This window comes from Eulemur rufifrons, chromosome 9 (genome assembly GCF_041146395.1).
Source record: "Eulemur rufifrons isolate Redbay chromosome 9, OSU_ERuf_1, whole genome shotgun sequence".
NCBI classification, from domain to species: domain Eukaryota; kingdom Metazoa; phylum Chordata; class Mammalia; order Primates; family Lemuridae; genus Eulemur; species Eulemur rufifrons.
In genome coordinates this window covers 15,080,204-15,101,868 of record NC_090991.1, presented here as the reverse complement: position 1 = coordinate 15,101,868, position 21,665 = coordinate 15,080,204, and the positions used below count along the sequence as shown (strand labels likewise).

The window sequence follows — 21,665 nt, the reverse complement described above, 5'->3', positions numbered from 1 at the left end:
GTGCCTGGGGATTTGGGGGAAGCAGGTGGGGGAACCTCGGCACGGGGCTGACGCCTTCCTCTGTGCCCCAGTCCAGAAGCGGGGGGCAGCATGGGTGTCCATGTGGGTGGGCACGCTTCCCTGGCAGGACTGCAGGGTGTCCACGGAGCAGCAGCCACCTGGAGCCCTAATGTGCAGTGGTTAAGAGCCAGTACCTGGGGGTCAGAGAGACCTGGCATAGAGTCCTTCCTCTCGCAAGCTGCAGTGTCGGGAGAGAGAATAAACAAGCGGGGGAAGTGCGTGGTGTGTCGGGGTAGCTGCGTGGTGAAAACTGAAGCAGGGAAGGGGACAGGGCTCAGAAGAAAGGCCTTGCTGTGAAGGTGACATGGGATCAGGGACCTGAAGGGGGTGAGGGAGGCCACTGTGGTCTTGGGGAAGAGCAGCCTGGCAGAGGAATGGCACGTGCAGAGGTCCTGGGGCGGAGCATGCTGGGAAGCTCAAGATGAGCAGGGGACCGTGGGGCTGGAGTGGACGGAGTGAGGGGAGGAGGAGGAAGGAGTCAGAGGGGAGCAGGGGACAGATCCCGTAGGGCTCTAGGGCCACGGCAAAGACGGTGGTTTTTATCTTGTGAGTAGTAAGGAGTCACTGGAGGCCAGGCACAGTGGCTTACGCCTGTAATCCCAGCACTTTGGGAGGCTGAGATGGGAGGATCACTTGAGGCCAGGAGTTCAAGGCTAACCTGAGCAAAGCAAGAAGCCGTCTCTACAAAAAAAGAAAAATTAGCCAGGCATGGTGGTGCGTGTCTGTAGTCCCAGGGAGTACTTGGGAGGCTGAGGCAGGAGGATCGCTTGAGCCCAGGAGTTTGAGGTTGCTGTGAGCTATGATTATGACACCACTGCACTCTAGCCATGTCTCAGAAAAAAAAAAAAAAAAGTCACTGGAAGGTTAAATCTCCAAGCCCACCAACCTCATGCTACCTAAGTCATTCTCAGCACTCTCTTCCTCTCCATTTTGGCCCCCAGTGCCCTGGGCTGGGCCTGGTCAGCACTCCCTAGGGTCACTGCCATTGCCTCTAGGCCCCTGCCACTGGTCTGCTGCCCCAGTGGCATCCTCCACCCTGCAAGTGCTTATTGAGCACCTCCCAGGGGCCCAGCGGCACACCAGGCCCTGGGGACACAGCAACCGACAAGCAGACAAGATCACTATTGCCCCGGAGCCTAAGCATGGTGGCAGGTGGTCTAGACAACAACTAAACAAAAAGACAAGATACAGCAAAGAGAAGAAATGCTGTAAAGGAAATTCGTGAGATTTCGTGATGCTCAGTAAGAGGGGCAAGGCCCTTCCCAGGTGACATCTGAGCTGAGAACTGGATGACATGAGGACCTGACCATTCAGAAACTGGGGGAGAGGCAACAGTCAGGGCAAAGGTCTTGGGGCACAAACGGGCTTGGGTTACTGGAGAAACAGAAAGAGGGCCAGTGTGACAAGCCAGAGAAAACCAGATGGAGCAAGATGAGCCAGACCACGCGGACCCTCGCAGGCCAGAGCAAGGGGTTTGGATTTTATTCCAAGTAAGAAGCGAAGCTGCTGAAGGGTGTTTTGCTTTAAAATTTTTAGTTGAAATATAATAGGCAAAGGCCGGGCGTGGTGGCTCATGCCTGTAATCCTAGCACTCTGGGAGGCCGAGGTGGGCGGATCGTTTGAGCTCAGGAGTTCGAGACCAGCCTGAGCAAGAGCGAGACCCCATCTCTACTAAAAATAGAAAGAAATTATATGGACAGCTAAAAATATATATAGAAAAAATTAGCCGGGCATGGTGGTGCATGCCTGTAGTCCCAGCTACTCGGGAGGCTGAGACAGGAGGATCGCTTGAGCTCAGGAGTTTGAGGTTGCTGTGAGCTAGGCTGACGCCACGGCACTCACTCTAGCCCGGGCAACAGAGTGAGACTCTGTCTCAAAAAAAAAAAAAAAAAGAAATATAATAGGCAAAGTACACAGGTCTCTACCATATATAAACTTAATGAATTTTTTCACGAACAAAATACCCCCGTGCAACCAGCACCCAGATCCACAACCAGAACTCATTTTCCTGACTTCTAGAATCATAGGTTAGTGTTTTCTTGTTTCTGGACTTTCTATAAAGGAATCACACAATCCGTGCTATCTCGTGTCTGGCTTCTTTCGTTCCACCTCGTGTTTGGGAGACTCCTCGGTGCTACTGTGGACAGTGATGATTCATTCACTGTGGAGGCCTGTTAATTTCGGGGTGCCGTGATCTGAAGGCTCCCTTGGCTGCTGTGTGAACAGATTGGAGAGGGACAAAAGTGGGAGCAGGAAGACTGGCTGGCAGGCAAGAGGCATAGGTGGCTTGGCCCAGGGTGCCAGCCATGGAAATGGGGTAAGTGTTCAGAATTCAGATGTATTTTGCAGATCGACATCATAGAATTTGTGTGTAGATTGTGTGGGAGATGAGAGAAACACTCAAGAATCATGGGCTTTATCATTTTCATTCCCAGGTTTTTATCTTGAGAAAATGGGCAGGTGCCAGCACCTTTTACTGAAGTGGGGAGTAGAGGGAGGGACAGATTTTAAGGTGGATCAGAGATTTCCGTTTTGAACATGCCACACTGATACAGGGTCATCTTATGTCCCAGTTTGCCCGGGAAAGTTCAAGTCATGTCTGTGGTTTTAGCTTAATTAATAGAACCCCCTTGAGCACTTAGAAGTGTCCCTGTTGGGATGATGAATTGTACGCTCATCCTACCTATTGGGCATCCATGTGGATATTGCAGGAGTGGAATTGCTGAGTTTGGGTTTGGGTTTATCCATCTTCAATGTCAAGTAGGCAACTAGGTATTTTGGTCAGGGCTAGAAGTGTGTATCTGGGAGCATACAGGTGCCTATAAGGTCATGGACCTGGCAGAAATCAACTAAGGGGAGAGGTAGATAGGAGAGGAAAAGGAGTCCCAGCATCAAGGCAGCAAAGGAGACAGAAAAGATGGGGTGCAGGAGGTGGCAGAAAACCAGAAGTGTGTGGGTGGAGTCGGGGTTTCAAGGAGGAGGAATAGTCTGCTCTGCCAAGGACAGAGGTGTCCACTTGGTGGTCAACACAAGGTCAGCCATGAATTTGGTGACAGCAGTTTCAAAGGAGAGGTGGGCACAGAAGCAAGTCTGGGGTTAGAGGAAATGGGAGCAGAGGCAGGTAGGCACATGAGGAAATCGCTCTTTCCAGAGTGGCTCTGAGGGAGAATGGAGAAATGGGCCATGGCTTTAGGGGATGTGGCATAAAGGAGGTGTCTTTTAAAGAGGGTGGAATAGAGTATGTTTTTGTTTTTTTTTTTTTGAGCCAGAGTCTTGCTCTGTTGCCCGGGCTAGAGTGAGTGCCGTGGCGTCAGCCTAGCTCACAGCAACCTCAAACTCCTGGGCTCAAGCGATCCTCCTGTCTCAGCCTCCCGAGTAGCTGGGACTACAGGCATGCGCCACCATGTCCCACTAATTTTTTCTATATATATTTTTAGTTAGCCAGATAATTTCTTTCTATTTTTAGTAGAGAAGGGGGTCTCGCTCCTGCTCAGGCTGGTCTCGAACTCCTGACCTCGAATGATCCTCCCTCCTCGGCCTCCCAGAGTGCTAGGGAATAGAGTATGTTTGAAGACTGGAACACACTGATCATGCAGGAGAGAACTGCCCATGGGGGCGATGTCCTCGAGGAACACAGGTGGAGGCTTCACGTTTGGTGGGAGCAGGACACACTCCTTTTTAGGGATCAAGCAAAAGAGAAACCTTCCTTCTTTATAATTTATTATGAAATAATTAGGACATACAAAAGGTATAATGAATTGCATAACACCACTGTGCTGCTTAAGAAATATTCTCAATATGGCAACAGCCTTATATATTCCCTCCCCAATCCTTCCCCTGTTCCCATAACCACCAACCTGAACTTCAGTATTATATTATTATTAGAGATGAGGTCTTGCCATGTTGCCCAGGGTGGATCTGAACTCCTGGCCTCAAGTAGCCTCCTGAGTAGCTGGGACTATAGGTATGCACCACTGCAGCCTGGCATGGTTTTTATTATTTTCATGTATTTCTTTTATTTTCACCATGTAAGTTTTTATCCCCACGTGATATACAGTATCAATTTGCATGTCTTTAAACCTTACAGGAGTGTATCATACTGTTTCTATCCTCCTGCAACTTGTATCATTCCACATTGTGAGATAAATCTGTGTTGATATATGAGGCTCAGCGACATTATTTTTCATGGCTGTAGACTTTTCCACTGCTCAGTCTCCTGTTGATGGATATTCAGGCATCTTCCAGTTTTTACTGCTACAAATGATGCCGCTATAACGTTCTTATACGTACTTCCTTGTGCACATATGTGGGACCTATTTTAGCTCACATGCTGAGCAGTGGAATTGCTGAGCTGCAGTTTGGGGCTTGCCCACCTTTAACTACCAGGCCTGCCGTTTACAGTCATGCACAACTTTGACATTTATTGCCAGACTGTTCTTCAAAGTGGCTGTATTAGCATAAACCAGCAGGACGTAAGAGATCCTGGTTGTCCATACCCGCACCAACACCTGGTATATTGTTAGATGTTTACATTTTGTCAATCTTATGAGCATGAAATAGAATTTCCCTATGGTTTTAATTTGCATTCCCTTGATTACTAGTGAGGAAAAAACATCTTTTCATAGTTTATTGGCCCCCTAGGATTCTCCCGTGAATTACCTGGGTCTATTTTTCTGTTGAATTGTTTTTCTTTTTCTCACTGATTTATAGTCCTTTCTATTAATATATTACAGTTAGCAATCATTTTTGTCAGTTATCTGTGTTACAAATATTTACTCCCAGTGTGAGGCTTGTCTTCACTTTGTTTTATGGTATTTTTTCATGAAAACAAGTTCTTAATTTTAATGCCAAATTTATCAACCTTTTCTTTTCTTTTGTTTTTTTTTTTTTTTTTTTGAGTCAGAGTGTCACTCTGTTGCCCAGGCTAGAGTGAGTGCCGTGGCGTCAGCCTAGCTCACAGCAACCTCAAACTCCTGGGCTCAAGCGATCCTCCTGCCTCAGCCTCCCGAGTAGCTGGGACTACAGGCATGCACCACCATGCCTGGCTAATTTTTTCTATATATTTTTAGCTGTCCATATAATTTCTTTCTATTTTTAGTAGAGATGGGGTCTCGCTCTTGCTCAGGCTGGTCTCGAACTCCTGAGCTCAAACGATCCGCCCACCTCGGCCTCCCAGAGTGCTAGGATTACAGGCGTGAGCCACCGCGCCCGGCCCTTCTTTTGTAATTTGTGCTTCTTTTAGCATCTTGTTTTTTTTTTTTTTAAATCTTTCCTATATGAAGATCACAAAGGGATTCATCTATATTTTCTTCTAAAATGTTTATGATTTAAAAAATTCTTTTTTCTTTTAGAGCTAGGGTCCTGTTCTGTTGCCCAGGCTAGAGTGCAGTGGCATCATCACAGCTCACTGCAGCCTCAAATTCTTGGGCTCAAGCCATCCTCCTGTCTCAGCCTCCCGAATAACTGGGACTACAAGCTTGTGCCACCATGCCAGCCATTTATAATTTTGCCGTGTGTGTGTGTGTGTGTGTGTTGCATATTTTTTGAGACATGGTCTTGCTCTGTCACCCCAGGCTGGAGTGTTGTTTCATCATCATAGCTCACTGCAGCCTCACATTCCAGGGCTCAAGCGATCCTTCTGCCTCAGCCTCCCAAGTAGCTGGGACTACATGCCACCATGCCCTGCTAACTTTTATTTTTTTAGCAATGGGGCCTTGCTATGTTGCCCAGACCGATCTGGAACTCCTGGCCTCAAGTGATTCTCCAGCCTTGGCCTCCCAAAGTACTAGGATTACAGACATGAGTCACTACACCTGGCCTATGTGTGTTTGTATTTTTGCTTTTTAAAGCATAATAATATCTCTAAAAGGATACACTGGAAAGAGATTAACACCAGCTGCCGATAGAGTAGAATCGGTGACTGTAAATCAGAATGAGAGACTTTTCACTGTATACTTTTTATTGCTTCTGAGTTTTGAACTATATGAACAAAATACCTAAATAAGTAAATAATTTAAATCAGAAGTCACTAGAAAAAGTTCTGTGGAAACAAATTGTTTTTCTACATTTAAATCTCTAATGCACCTAGAGTTAATTTTTGAATATGGAATGAGATAGAGATCTAATTTTAATTTGTCCAAGTGGATAATCATTCATCCTGACGTCATTTATTGCATATTGCCTCCACCTGGACTGCCCTTGCCTCCTTTTTTGTTTGTTTGTTTTTTTCTTTTAGGGGTGGGGTTTCGCTATGTTGCCCAGGCTGGTCCTGAGCTCCTGGCCTCAAGGAATCCTCCAACCTCAGCCTCCCAAGTAGCTGGGACTACAGGCTCAAGCCACCATGCCCAGCTATGCTTAGCTCACTCTTGTTCACCCTTCAAGACTAAGCTTAGATTCACATATTCCAACTGGGTGGCCATAATACCCTCTAGAGCAGCATTGTCTCATGGAAATGTAATGGGAGGCTGGTTGCGGTGGCTCATACTTGTAATCCCAGCACTTTGGGAGACTGAGGCGGGAGGATTGCTTGAGGCCATGAGTTTGAGACCACCCCGGGCAACATAGCAAGACCCTATCTCTATAAAAAAATTAAAAAAAAAATTAGCCACGTACTTGACCACATGCGCGCACGCGCGCACACACACACACACACACACACACACACAAAAAGAAGGAAAGAAAGAAAGAAAGAAAAGTAATTAGTCAGGAGTGGTGGCACATACCTATAGTCCCAGCTACTCTGAAGGTTGAGGTGGGAGGATCACTTGAGCCCAAAAGTTCGAGGTTACAGTGAGCTATGATGACATCACTGCACTACAGCCTGGGTGACAGCAAGATCCTGGCTCAAAAAAAAAAAAAAAAAAAAGAAAGGCAACATATGTAATTAGTGCTCATTTCAGCAGCACATATACTAAAAAAAAATTTGGAATGATACAGAGAAGATTAGCATGGCCCCTGCACAAGGATGACATGCAAATTCATGAACTGTTCCATATTTAATAAATAAAAAAATTTTAAAAAACAAAAAAAGAACATATGTAATTAAAAATTCCCTAGTTAACCAAACTAAAAATAAATAGGTTGGCTGGGCACAGTGGCTCATGCCTGTAATCCTAGCACTCTGGGAGGCCAAGGTGGGAGGATTGCTTGAGGTCAGGAGTTCAAGACCAGCCTGAGCAACATAGTGAGACCCCATGTTTACAAAAAATAGAAAAATTAGCCAGGTATGGTGGCATGCCCCTGTAGTCCCAGCTACTTGGGAGGCTGAGATAGGAGGATCCCTTGAGCCCAGGAGTTTGAGGTTGCAGTGAGCTATGATGACACCACTGCACTCTAGCCAGGGGGACAGAGCAAATTCTATCTATAAAAATAAATAAATAAATAGATTAATTTAAATAATTTATTTAATCCAATATATGTAACAAATATAAAAAGTATTGTGCATCAAGATTATTAATGGGATAGTCTCTATTCTTTTTTCATACAGAGTAGTCAATATCTAGTATGTATGTTATACTTACAGCAGGTCACAATTCAGACCAGCCACATTTCAAGTGCTCTCTAGCCTCATGTGACTAGCGGCTACTGTATTGGACAGCACAGCTGTAGAGACAGCTGTCACAGAATGCGCATCTGTTCTCGGATCAGCCTGTTACTAGCCAGTAAATTTCCAGAGGGTGGGAACTGAGTCTTCCTCATCTTCATGCTCTTCCTCCTCTGCGTACCTAGCACAGCACCTTGCAGAGAGGTGCTCCACAATTTTTTGTTGAAAGGGACTGAACTCTTGACTGTTGACACACTCTTCCTTATATAAAGCTGAACCTTGCCCACTGGAAAGTTCTACCCGGGGGCCCTGGCTCTGCTCCCTGGAGCTTCACATGAGAATACTTGAAGGCTCCCCTAAATTTTCTCTTCCTTGAGCTAAATATCCCAGAGCACTTTCCTTCTCTGATCTCTCCTTCTCTGAATGACTTTTGGACTTTCTCAGCCAGGACTCACATCTGCTTGGAAAACATTTTGTTATAATCTTTTTTTTTTTTTTTTTACTAAGTTTTTTCTTTAATTTCAGAGTTTTACGGGGGTACACACGTTTTGGTTACATAATTTGCTCTTGTACAGTTTGAGTCAAAGTTATGCATGTGCCCTTCACCCAGGTAGTGTGCATTGTACCTGTTAGGTGTGAACTTACCCATCCCCTCCTCCCTGGCGTAGTCTTTAGTTATTTCCTATGTCAGCAGACATCCCGAGGGCAGCCTGGCCTGTGTTCTCCTTTTCAGGTAGCCTCTGCCGTGCCCAGCTTGGTGTTAGGCGAGTAGCAGGCCTCCTCTCAGCACGCATGTGTCCGGTACATCTCATTTCTTCCTCTGGTCAGATATTGTCCCCCACTGTCTTTTCTGATCTACAGAAATCACAGAATTTCAGAATTTTTTGGAAAAAAGCATGGAGACATTCCAGTTCCATCCATTCATTTCCCAGCCAAGGAAAGGGAGGAACCATGGGAATTATTTTGCCCCATATCCCAGTTAGTGATAGAGCCGAGGACCAGAAAGGGGGTCCAGAGGTCCAATACTGGGCAGTGTTTTTTCCATTCCACCTGCCTGACTCTGGGCTTCCTCCTGCAAGACAGGCTTGTCTCCCACCCCCGGCTGGCCTGGGTGCCCTCTGGGGCCAGCTAACCTGCAGGGAGTTCCAGCAGGCAGCAAGGAAGGCCAGGGCCCGAGGGAAGAGCTGGTGGAGGAGAAGGGGGTGCGAATGAATGTGCGCATCTTGGGGGTGTGGGGTGGCAGGGCAGCAGTGGGTTAAAGCTAACACCAGACAATGATGCAATCACAGAGTCCCAATTGAGTGCAGGTCGCTTTAAGAAAGGAGTAGCTGTAATCTGAAGCCTGCTGGACGCTGGATTAGGAGGCAGCAAAAAAAGCTCTCGTGCTTGCTGGAGCCCCCTCAGTGTGCGGGCTTGGAGGGACCCAGGCTGGGAGTGGAGCTGCAGCGGACCCACAGGTAAAGCAGCTCCCTGGCTGGTCTGCGTGCCAGGGAAGGCGGGAGAGGTTCCCCTGGGCTGGGGGGACTAGGGACAGGCAGGGCACCCCAGGGAGCAGAAAAGAGGGGTGCAAGGAAGAGGAAGTGGGAAGACAGTAGTCCCTCCAGTTTGGGCATGAGGGTGAGTGGACGAGAGAGGGCAGAGGGAATGGGGGGGTCAGGAGATCAGGACCCAGTGATCCCCAAACCCCACTGCACCAGCAGCAGAAGAGGCTAGAAAGACTTTTGAATGAAGTGAGTGGGAAACAAGGGAGGGGGCGGGAGTGGGGAAGAAGGGGGGAGCTGAGCTCTTGTGTCAGGTCTGAGCGCACCCCAGAGGGAAGGTGGTCCTCAGAGTTGCTCGGACCAGGGGCAGTCGGGAAGGTAGCCTCTCCTGCAGCCCAGCCCTGGCTTCCCTCCCTGGGGTCCCTGCTTCCTTTTCAAAATCAACCAGTGCTGACTGGGAAGGCAATTTCCCAGCACTACCAAGCAGCCGGCCTGCGAGCCTTGCCGAGGGCTGGGATGGAGTGCGGCTGGGTCCTTCCCTCCAGCCCCCACCCATGCTCTCGGCCAGATTAGCTGTAAGAGCTGGAAGAACAGTGAGGTCGTGGCCTCTCGAACAATGCCCACTATTTAGCCCAGCCAGTGTGTGGGGCTTGAGGGCTCGGCCACCAGTGCTGGGGAGGAGGGCTGTGCCCTCTACACCCTTTCTGCTCCCCGAAGCAAACCACAGCAACGAGTGGGTCTGGGCCAAAGAAAAGCTGCAGGCTTCCCAGAACCCCACCACTGTCTGGTCCATGCCTGTCTACCAGGAGTTCAGCCCCAGGCAGGGGCGGGGGGGTGGGCAGGACCCAGGAAGTTCTATTCCTAGGGCTGGTTCTTCTGGGGTGTGGGGAGTTGCAACTCTGGGGTGTCCTGGCTTGACTCATTCGGCTTCTAAGACTTGAGAAAGAACATTGCTTGGGGGCTGCTGGGGTCACCATGGGTGGGCCAGAAGAGAGCCCCACCCCTCCAGGATCGTGGGCCCAGAGCCCAGGGAGAGGGAGGAACCCTTCCCCGTACTATCTATAACGTCCACTGCCATGTGGCTTGAAGGCTGTGTGGTTCTGGGAGGAGGAGGAGGAGGAGAAGGAGGGATGGTGTTTGTCTCAACTGGCTTTAATCTGAAACACATGTATTGGCTTGAATTTATCCTCCTAGCTTAGAGGCAAGATCACAAAAAAATCACAGTTCCTGTGTCTCTTAATTTGGGCAATGTGGCAGAAAGTAAAGCCTGACCTTGGCCCAGCAGGGAGGATACTACCTCCTCCCCATGCCCTCCCCCACCTGGTAGGACAGAAGCCTGGCTTGGATACTGCCCTTTGGACAGGATGGCATCATTGTCCCTGTGCCCCTGGCCAGCCAGTGGTAGCCAGCCCCAGCCCATAGGAGAACCACCTTGGACAGGGTGTTGCGTGTGCTCTGAGGGGCCCCACACAGACCCTTACTCTCTGCCCTCTCACTGCCCTTGTCGGGGGCTTTCAATAATCTCTCCCCTTCCCTCATCTCCATGGCTCGAGGTGGAGCATTCAAAGATGTGCCGTTAATACTGCGTGTCCCTGTGTCTGGCCTGGGCCAGCTCTGGACCCACATGCCTGCCCCTGCCAGCTTCCCTCACCTCACCCACACTGTGACAATGATGACCCGATCTGGGGCTTGGCTTAGGCTCTGTAGGGACTAAGGTCCCACCTTCACATGCATTTGAATCACAAATTTACTCTCCTCAAACTCTGTGCCAGGATGACCCCCATCTGCTCTCTCAACCCCCTGCCGGGCCAGAGGGACTAAAGCCAACTGCTTTCCCTCCAGCTTCCCTCCCATGCGGCTCGGCTCGGAGTTTTCAGTCTCCGCAGACCAGTCTGCAGAGGCTCAGGCGAGGCAGGCCCTGCCAGCCCTGGGTGGGGCCGCTGCGTGGACAGTGGCTGGAGGCCTGGATGGTGTCGACGTCTCTATCTCGTACTGCAGAAAGCTTTTCCTGCTGTCTCAAGGGAAGGTTTCTCCGAAAGTGGCGGGGCAGCCACGTAGAAGGGCTGCTGGTGAGGGTCCGGCAGGCAGAGATGCGAGCTGTAGACCAGGGTTTAGGAGGAAGGCGGGTTGGCTCCCGCCCTAAGCCGAGCAAACTCAGAGGCAATCTTTTGTTGCCTCTCACGCTCTACAATATTGTCCAGTGGATTATCAGCTTAATTTTAAGGACTTTAGCCAACAGTCACATACTGCAATCCCACATTTTCTAATCCAATTTGTTCTGGGAAGGCAGAAAAGTAAGTGTGCCGTGTGTGGGTGGGTGTTTATGTGTCTGTAAAAGCATAATGAAGGATAATGGCGTGTGTGTGTATCGCAGGGGAGGCGAGGGGCAGGGGAGACAAAGTAGTTCAGATTGTAAGTTCTTTTTTTTGACAGAGTCTCACTCTGTTGCCCAGGCTAGAGTGCTGTGACATCAACATAGCTCACAGCAACCTCAAACTCCTGGGCTCAAGCAATCCTTCTGCCTCAGCCTCCCGAGTAGCTCGGACTACAGGCACATGCTGCCATGCCCAGCTAATTTTTTCTATTTTTAGTTGTTTGGCTAATTTCTTTCTATTTTTAGCAGAGACGGGGTCTCGCTCTTGCTCAGGCTGGTTTTGAACTCCTGAGCTCAAGCGATCCTCCCGCCTCGGCCTCCCCCTCCCAGAGTGCTAGGATTGCAGGCGTGAGCCACCACGCCCAGCCCAGATCGTAAATTCTTGACTGGGCGATGTGGATAGAGGGACAACAAGGACCAGCCAAAGGTCCTGGCTGCTGAGGGCTTGTCCCCCTTTCTAACCAGAAGGTCTCTCGGAAGACCTTATCTGTGAACCATCCCCAGCTGCCCTCATCCCCTGCCCCCCTGCTCACGCCCCGCTCCCCCCAGATCTTGACTCCAGGGTGAGCTCAGAGGGGAGGTGAATGCAGGAGGGTGGGGCCCTGCACCCAGACTTCAGAGTTTTCCCTTGTGGTCCAGGTGCCAGACCAGAGCCTGGTCAGAGGAGGCCACAGCTGTGCAGGTGAAGGGACTTGGGTGGGCTTACTGAGAAGTGGTGGTGTTTAACCTGAAGGAAAGAAAGTTCCAGGGATTTAAGAGCTATTTTCAAGCCAGTAGGGAGAAGAGGACACGCATCCACAGGGGAGAGGTGGGACCATGGGATTCCAGTTGAAGGGAGACATATATCAGAACCAGGATCATTTTTTCAAGCTTACGTATCTCTGGCACTGTTAAGGCATTATCTAATCTATCTAATTATCTAATTTAATCCTCACAACAATAGGTAAGTACTATTTTATTTCCACATTACAAGACAAAAAAATTGTAATTTAGAGAGCTATTAAGCTACCGTTGAGGCAGGCACAGTGGCACATGACCGCAGTCCCAGCTACTCCAGAAGCTGAGGCTCAACTCACCTGAGCCCAGGAGTTCGAGTCCAACCTGGGCAACATAGTGAGACCTCCTGCCCCCCCCCCACCCCCAAAGACACAGAATTGAGATTTAAGCCCAGGCTTTCTGACCCTAGCCCCTGCACTCCTGACCATGAGAGGGAGCATTCTTGAAGTGGAACTATCTGGCAAGGGAATGAGCTTCCTTACGAGGCCGCAGGTTTTGCGCCAGAGGAATTTAAGAAGCGACTTTGAGAATTTTAAGGGGAGAGCAGGAGCTCCATTCTCGGTATCCTGTGATTCTAATGGGAGAGACCTGGGTCCTGCCCTGACTCACAGGAGACACCAACCCAAATCCCATCCAGTGAGCAGGCCGGCTGCCTCCAGGGCAAAGCCTTTGCCGACGTTTGTGCCAGACCCCACTCCACACAGAGGAGCCCGGCTGGGGCTTCGCAGCTCTGGAGCTTTAGGTCTGAATGTGGGTCCCCAACGGAGACAACGGGATGAAGGCACAAGCTTGCGGTGTGACTGTGGGCCACGTGGTGGGTGGAGGGGTGGGAGGACACCACCAGGAGGTGTCATCAAGTTGGGTGCCAGCTGCCCACTTCCAGGCTGGGGGGCTGGAGGAAAGGCACTCAGCCCCACCCAGCTCCTGCTCCCTGCCCAGAGGGGCCCGGTGGGGCAGGGTGGCGGGTGAGGCCTGTGCCTCGTGCTTCTCTTGTAGGCCCCAGGATGCAGGCCCTTGTGCTACTCCTCTGGACGGGAGCCCTCCTCGGGCACAGCAGCTGCCAGAACACCGCCGGCAGCCCGGAGGAGGTCAGTAGGGGTGGGCATGGGGGTGGCATGGGGTGGGCATCGGTGTTCCCAGCCACCCTTAGCGGGCAGCATGAGGGAACCAGGGAGCTGGGTGCCCAGGTTCCAGGCCAGGCTCTAGCTCTTATTTCTCCAGGGTCTTGGTTTCTCTAGCAGCACACGCAGAGCGAAAACATTTTGCCTTGCCTCTCAGTAGACAGGGTGGGGACAAAAATAAGATCCAAAATTCTCCTAGATAATCTGATGGGTTAAAAAAAAAAAAACCCAAAGCACTTAAGCAAGTCCAGGGCTGTCCCTTCAGTAAAGACCTTTTCTCATTACCTCGTCCTACTGCACGGCTCGCTGAGTGGGCAGTGTTCTCAGACATTTGCTCAGCTGCTGGCCAAGGGCATTGCAGGGCATGAGACAGCACGGACAGACCTCTCTGCTGCCCAGAGAGAGGACAGCGGGGTTGCAAAGGCAGCTACAGGCACAGGGAGGGAAGCCCATGCTAATGACGGGGGCAAGTGCCTGTCACATGAGGGACAAGGCCTGGTGAATGTATTGGCTGGAGCCCTGGACTTTGCCGTGAGGTCTGAGTTTGAATTCTGGCTCTACCTTTCACTAGCTTTGTGACCTTGGACAAGTCACCCTTACCTCAGTCTCTGCTCCCTTACCTATAAAATGGGACGAAAATGCCCATCCTTACGGGGCCATGTAGCCATTCGTCACTTTCTCATTTAACCGACACCTGCCCTGTAGGTGCTGGGCATGGGTGGAGATACAAAAGGCTTAGTTCTTGCCTTCAAGGTACTGCATCTTTTGAGATGTTATACATCGGCAAGTATGAAATGAAGTGACTCAAATGAAAAGAACTAGCAAAGAGCCCGGATGTGGTAGGTGGTTAATAAGCAAGTAGTTGCTGCCTCTGAAAGGTCAGAAAAGCAAACGTTTCCTTCGGGTTAGAGTAGTCAGGGAACTCTGTGATGGGGCCAGCCTGGGCAATAGCGAGACCCTCTTCTACAAAGCAATAAGAAAAATTAGCTGGGCGTGGTGGGCACGCCTGCAGTCCCAGTTACTTGGGAGGCTTAGGTGGGAGGATCACTTGAACCTGGGAGTTGTAGGCTCCAGTGAGCTAGGGTGACACCACTGCACTCTAGCCCAGGTGACAGAGCAAGACCCTGTTTCAAAAAAAAAACAAAAAACAAAAAAAACTGTGATGGAGGAGAAGACATCTGACCAGGGCCAGGAAAGACAGGAGGGTTTGATGGGGGTGTGTAGGCAGAGGCCTGCGAGTAGTAGGCAAGGTTGAGCAGATGGCAGCCTAGTTTAGCTGTTTAGCCTGAGGACAGGATTTCTTGGAGGTTCCTCACCAATATTTTTAAAAATGTGTCATAGGCTTACGGCTCACAGGTCACAAGTGTTTAAACCTGGCCTGCTAATCTCTCTTCTGAGCTGCCTCTCCCCTGCAGAGAGCTCATGCGTAATCGGAGTACAGACTCATTCTAACATTAGGCTGAACATACCAGAATTAGAAAGGACAGCCCCAAGGGGCTGGAACGACAATCCCACGCAAAGCCATGAAGAGTGGAGTTATTCAATGCCCATCTACACCAGTCCTTGTACTCAAATCCGGGACTTCCTCTCTCCTCCAGGGCTCCCCAGACCCCGATGGCACAGGGGCACCAGTGGAGGAGGAGGACCCCTTCTTCAAGGTTCCTGTGAACAAGCTGGCAGCAGCCGTCTCCAACTTTGGCTATGACCTGTACCGTGTGCGGTCCAGCATGAGCCCCACAACCAACGTGCTCCTGTCTCCACTCAGCGTGGCCACGGCTCTCTCTGCCCTCTCGCTGGGTCAGTGCTGAGACGCACAAAGTCCCAGACACACCTGAGGGGCCCTGTCCAGCCCCTGCACATATGTGGCTCTCTAAGCCCTGGAGACAGTTCAGCTCAGTGAGGCTGGTCCCGGGGGGCTCCCAGCACCTGCACCTGGGGGCTCGAGGGCCGCACACACACATTTCCCTCACTCTCTGGGAGGGTGCTGAGCACCACGCATGACACGGTGACTTCAACACTCATTTAATTATTTCTTTTTCTTTTTTTTTTTTTTTTATATATTTACTGGGTTCCCAAAAAGCAATATTTAATTATTTCTTAAACAAGCTCCTGTGTGCCTGCCATTTGCCTAGGTTTTGGGGGTATAACTGCCCATGGGCAGGCATGGGCTTGCCCTCACTGGGGTCACAGCTGAGTGCACAGGGGACACTAATAAACAAGTCACTGCAAAACAGCCTTAAGTGCTGTGATGGGAGAAGTGCGGAGACTTGTGTCCGTTACTCCTGCCCTTATCTCTTTCTAGCCTGATGCCTTGAACCTCCTTTAGGGAAATCTCCAAGGATGCAATCACTATTTCTTCCACTACCTTTGAACTCCTTGCCCATGTAGAATATCTCTAAAACCAGCCTCCTCAGGCCCTCAGCAGACAAAAAGAATGAGGATAGTATCCCTGTCCTGGGAGAGGGCCCGATTTGGGCCCTGGTGGGCAGTGACCAAGGTTCACATCTGCACCTCCCTGGCAGGAGCTGAACAGCGAACGGAATCTGTCATTCACCGGGCTCTCTACTATGACTTGATCAACAACCCAGACATCCATGGCACCTACAAGGACCTCCTCGCAACCGTCACTGCCCCCCAGAAGAACCTCAAGAGTGCTTCCCGGATCGTCCTCGAGAAGAGTGAGTTGCCTTTCTAGCCTGCGCTGCTCGGGGAGCGTGGGCTCTGTGCCCCATGCCAGGGGTTTCCTTCTAAACAACAGCTTACATGCACCCAGGCCAGGCCTGGCGCTGGGGAGCAGGAAGAGCCCCGTGCGCCCAGAGAGGATGAGAAAGAGGAAGTGAGCTGCAGGAGACAGTGGGAGGGGTGGCAAGGGAAACAGCAATGAGCCAATTCTGTTGTTCCCCATCCAGTTCCTGGGGAAGCCGGCAGAAGTCCCAGCAAGTCACAGGCAGACAGTGGGCAGGAAGTCAGGGCCTACGGAGCGGTAAACCCGAAGCTAAACCCGGCATGCTCTCCCGGAGAGGATGCTGGTTTAATTCTTGTATACAAACCTCTCCTCCTCTGCCTCTTCTCAGAGCTGCGCATAAAATCCAGTTTTGTGGCACCTCTGGAGAAGTCATACGGGACCAGGCCCAGAATCCTGACTGGCAACCCCCGCGTGGACCTGCAGGAGATTAACGGCTGGGTGCAGGCCCAGACCAAGGGGAAGGTCGCCAGGTCCACAAAGGAGATGCCCAGCGAAATCAGCATCCTCCTCCTCGGCGTGGCCTACTTCAAGGGTGAGGGCTTCTCCACTTCTTTTTGACCAAGAGTGGGGGGCAGGCGGCAGAGGGGGCAGGGAAAGCGGAGAAGTCAAAGACCTTGCCCAACACGAGCGCCGGGCAGAGCCAGAGGCGGGCCTGAGCACGCCCCTTGCGTGCGGCACGTCATCACGTCGTCACGTCTGCACGTCACACGTCACACGTCATCACGGCTTCGACAAATCACGAGCGTCTGTAGAGCGTGAGCGGCTCGTGGAGAAAGGACAGCAGGGGGGGAACGAGCACGGACACTGGGCCTGTCTGGGACTAGGCGCTGTGTTCCATTTCCGGCTTCTGAGTCCGACAGGGTTTAAATCCCAGCTCTGCCTTTACTCTGCACAAATTTTGTAAACTTTCTGGGCCTGTTTTCTCATCTTGAATGTGAGACTAACACATCTACTTCACAGACACCTCGCACATGTTGTCTCTCATTTTCACAGCGAGCCTAGAACTATAACTAGGACATGGCAGGTGCTGCACGGCATTGTCCTTCCAGGCTGTGGTGATGTGCCCGACACCATTCCACGGCCCAGCGTGAGGCCAGCCCCACTCCCATAAGCCCTTGCGGCGGGGAGGGGGCGTTGGGCAACCTCCCCCTTAAAATGCTTTGTAACCGTGTGCCAGGCAGCGGGAAGAGCGGACTCCTAAACTCTTAGCGAAAAGCCCAATGGCTTCCTCTCCCAGCACGGACCTCCAGCGAGTGAGAGAACAGCTGCAGATCCGGCATACCAAAGGCCACGTCAAACTGAAGGAGCCTGGGCATCAGCTCGCTTTTGAGCGTTGGCGACTCACTGCACCTCTTTGGGCTCAGCCCGTTTTCAGCTATGAGAAGGGTGATCAGAGGATCTCAGAGGTCCCTTCCTGCTCTGACCTTTGATTCTGTCTCACAGAAACCCCACCGTAGAAGTGTATACCCGTTTACTTTTCCTGGAGGCCATCACAGAACTTGTAAGTTCTGGAGTCAAATTGACAAAATCAACTGATTTCCATTTGAGTTTGCTTGTGGAAAGTATTCAGGGTCCTGGAAACGTTGTGGTCCAAACCACATACCACATGTGCTGAGATAAAGCTATTCCCTGACGTGTCAGAGCCCCTGACGACTAAGATTCCTTTAGTTGGGCGATTTCAGTAACATGCTTTGGAGACACAGCTGGTCCCACTGCCTCTCTGGTCTCTTGGGGCTCACGACACTCCATTCGTTTCATTCCAGGGCCGTGGGTAACAAAGTTTGACTCCAGAAAGACTTCCCTCAAGGATTTCTACTTGGATGAAGAGAGGACTGTGAGGGTCCCCATGATGTCAGACCCTCAGGCTATTTTACGCTATGGCCTGGATTCTGACCTCAACTGCAAGGTCTGTAGGGGTGGGGTGGGGGGCAGGTGGAGGGGAGAGGACACAGGCAGGCAGAATGGTGTAGTGGAAATATAATGAACTTTGAGGCCCAACAGCTGTCTAAATTTGCCTGCTGTGTGACTTTGACCAAACTAATAACATCTCTGAGTCTTTCCTCTTCTTAAAATGGGGTGGGGGAGGCCGGGTGTGGTGGCTCACACCTCTAATTATAGCACTTTGGGAGGCCAGGGCGGGAGGATTGTTTGAGACCAGCCTGGGCAACATAGCAAGACCCCATCTACAAAAAAAAATTTAAAAACAGTCGCTTGTGGTGGTGCATGCCTCATACCTTGTCTCAGTGACTCATGAGGCTGAGGTGGGAGGATCACTTGAGCCCAGGAGTTTGAGGCTACAGTGAGCTGTGACTGGGCCACTGCACTCCAGCCTGGGTGACAGAGCAAGACCCTGTCTCTTAAAAAAAAATGGGGTGGGGGATCGTCATCAAAACTTATTCTCTTGAGTTTGTTTTAAGGATTAATAAGGTAATGTGAAATAGGCACTCAAATGTTATTTTTCTCTTCTCTTTTTTTGAGACCTTTTATTTCTAGACTTCAAAGCCAAACTTTGAAGAACTATCACAAACTCCAAATCATGGGCATTCTAAGGCTTTCATATGTACCCGACTTCTTTTAATTCTAAGTCGGTAGTTCTTAACCTTTTATGGGCCGTGGATCTCTTTGGGAATCTGACAAAAGCGCCTGGAACACCTGAGAGAAATGCCATGTGTGCACATGTACACATTTCTGTACATGGTTTCAGGGGGCTCTTGAGACCCCTCACGCCATTCATTCCATGGACCTTAGGTTAAGACCGTGTCTTCAAAGGACCCATTTTTTATTGCTGCCTCTGCATTGCTGTGCCCAATGCCGCCATTTCTAGTCCAGTGCTCTCTACATATCAGATGATCAGTAACTGTGGGCAGATGGACTTTGGGAGAAAACAAAGACCTGAAGTTAATTAATTAATTAAGGATGTGAAGATTGAGTTTTATTATATCTATATCCATAGTATAGACAGTGCCAGGTACAGCAAATGCAATTAATAAAAATGTGACATCTAAATGAATTACACCTATAATTTTTCCCTTTTGGGTCTGATGCTTTTTTTTTTAATTTCAGAATATTACCGGGGTACAAACATTTAGGTTACATATATTACCTTTGCATCGCCCCAGTCAGAGCTTCAACCGTGTCCATCCCCCAGACAGTGCACACCGCACCCATTAGGTGTGAATATACCCCTCCCCTCCTCCCCCCGCCTGCCCACACCCAATGAATGTTACTTCCATATGTGAAAGACCTGAAATTTAAATCTAGCTCCCCAGAACTGCAGGAAAACATTCAGCAGATAACTTCCGTTGGTAATGGGCTCAGGTAAGAAAAGACAACAGTCTATTTTTTGAAGGAACCTCAGGAAATGACTTGTTACCACAATGCAGTAACCTCGACGGACAATTGTTGGATAGATTAGGGGCTGGCAGAAAGACACCAGGGCCCCACCACAGAAGGGAAGGCAGCTCTTGGTGTATGTCTCTGTCCCAAGCCTCTTGGGCTCTAAAGGACTAACCCATGTGTTTCCTCCCTTGTTTCAGATTGGCCAGCTGCCCTTGACCGGAAGCATGAGTATCATCTTCTTTCTGCCCGTGAAAGTGACCCAGAACTTGACCTTGATAGAAGAGAGCCTCACCTCTGAGTTCATTCAGGACATAGACCGAGAACTGAAGACTGTCCAAGCAGTCCTGACCATCCCCAAGCTGAAGCTGAGTTATGAAGGCGAAGTTACCAAGTCCTTGCAGGAGATGAGTATGTTTGCAAGACTCCTTTGCTCTTGGTGGGTGGGGTTGAATCTTTGAGCTTTCTACCTTGCTAAGCAGAACTCAAGGGCTTCATGGCCTTGTAGGGAGGCCATGGGTGATTCCTTAATTCTTTTTTTTTTTTTTTTTTTTTTGAGACAGAGTCTCACTCTGTTGCCCAGGCTAGAGTGAGTGCCGTGGCGTCAGCCTAGCTCACAGCAACCTCAAACTCCTGAGCTCAAGCGATCCTCCTGTCTCAGCCTCCCGAGTAGCTGGGACTACAGGCATGCACCACCATGCCCGGCTAATTTTTTTTTCTATATATATTTTTAGCTGTCCATATAATTTCTTTCTATTTTTTTAGTAGAGATGGGGTCTCGCTCTTGCTCAGGCTGGTGTGATTCCTTAATTCTAAGGGTGCTGGAGGGGAAGATTGAACTGCCTTCCTTATAGAGTCATTCCTCAGTCCCATGAGCATACATCCTGTAACAGAGGCTTAGAACACTGCCACTGCCTCTTAAGACAAGTCTATTTGACCTGATTTCTAATGGTAACGTCACTTGCTGTGTGCTCTTCGGCAAGTCACTTAACCCTCAACTAGCTCAGGGCTCTAAATACCTCACAAAGGGTCAAAAGTGGTGCTCCACACCCAGCTTGCTCGCGGTTTTATTCTCCCTTGGGGTGTTGGGTAAGGCAGGATTATAATGGAAGTCTCTCTCAATTTCTGCAGAGCTGCAATCCTTGTTTGATTCACCAGACTTTAGCAAGATCACAGGCAAACCTATCAAGCTTACTCAAGTGGAACACCGGGCTGGCTTCGAGTGGAATGAGGATGGAGCAGGAACCACCCCTAGCCCAGGGCCCCAGTCTTCCCACCCTACCTTCCCCCTGGACTATCACCTTAACCAACCCTTCATCTTTGTACTGAGGGACACGGACACAGGAGCCCTTCTCTTCATAGGCAAAATTCTAGACCCCAGGGGCACTTAATCCTCCAGTTTAATGTTCCAATACCCTAGAAGAAGAAAAACCCAGAAGGATGGCATATTATACATTACATGAAGGCTGCCCCTATAATGTTTCATCAATGTATACAATAAAAGAGCTTTATCCTTAACTTTTGTTACTTTCTCTTCTTATTTTGAGCTATGCTAAGTTTATAAGAAGATAAATTGCCCTTTTGGAATTTGCTGGTTGTATACTTACAGCCTGGTTCCATCTTACCACAGAAAGTCACCATTTATAAGAACTTTTAGTTATCTGTGTTACATAATGGAGGGGCTGCTTCTCTGCTCTGGGGGTGTTTATGTACTAGGATCACTAATCCTCCCAGGAGGGCATTTCCTGCATACTCTTAAATAAACCAAACTTTCGGTTTTTGTTTCTTTTTTTTGAGATGGGGTCTTGTTCTGTTGCCCAGGCTAGAGTGCAGTGGCGCGATCATACCTCACTGCAGCTTGAACTCCAGGGCTTGAGTGATCCTCCTGCCCCAGTGACCTCCTGAGTAGCTGGGACTACAGGCATGAGCCACTGGGGCTGGTCCAGACTTTAGGTTTTAAATGCAAGCACAGGTATTCTCCAGTCAAACTAATGTCACGTGTGACAATATAGGACAACACATGGATGGATAAGAGAGGTAATTTGTAACTTCAGGAACTAGTTTTATAAATCATTTAAAGAAAACTCTCAAATACACATAAAATGAGACACATAAAATGGTATGTAAAGATTCTATACATATTCTTTTTAAGGAAGTGTCCCTATTTTACAAAGTATAATAGAACCTTTTTTAGGAACATAAAACATGCCACATGTTTGGAATAGAA

General features: G+C 49.7%; 1 protein-coding gene and 1 pseudogene across 2 annotated transcripts; both read left to right on the top strand.

Moving 5' to 3' along the window:
- The first annotated feature begins 6,946 nt into the window (after positions 1-6,946).
- LOC138392703 (U6 spliceosomal RNA) lies at positions 6,947-7,059 on the top strand (annotated as a pseudogene).
- Positions 7,060-8,943: 1,884 nt separating this feature from the next.
- Positions 8,944-20,957, top strand: SERPINF1 (serpin family F member 1). Of its 2 annotated transcripts, XM_069482167.1 has the most exons (8): positions 8,944-9,060; positions 13,232-13,323; positions 14,955-15,153; positions 15,879-16,034; positions 16,431-16,634; positions 17,866-18,008; positions 19,639-19,849; positions 20,570-20,957. In XM_069482167.1, the coding sequence occupies exons 2-8, from the start codon at positions 13,240-13,242 to the stop codon at positions 20,827-20,829; spliced, it is 1,257 nt and encodes a 418-aa protein (XP_069338268.1). In that variant the 5' UTR covers positions 8,944-9,060; positions 13,232-13,239; the 3' UTR covers positions 20,830-20,957. The 2 variants fall into 2 exon arrangements, with proteins under 2 accessions (XP_069338268.1, XP_069338269.1); XM_069482168.1 differs by lacking the exon at positions 13,232-13,323 and having other exon boundaries at positions 8,947-9,060.
- The last annotated feature ends 708 nt before the right edge of the window (positions 20,958-21,665 follow it).

Coding starts and splice junctions, on each gene's coding strand:
- SERPINF1 (XM_069482167.1), top strand. CDS start 13,240: ATGCAGGCCCTTGTGCTACTCCTCTGGACGGGAGCCCTCCTCGGGCAC. Junction 15,154..15,878: donor TCTCTCTGCCCTCTCGCTGG/GTCAGTGCTGAG, acceptor CCTCCCTGGCAG/GAGCTGAACAGCGAACGGAA. Junction 16,035..16,430: donor CCGGATCGTCCTCGAGAAGA/GTGAGTTGCCTT, acceptor GCCTCTTCTCAG/AGCTGCGCATAAAATCCAGT.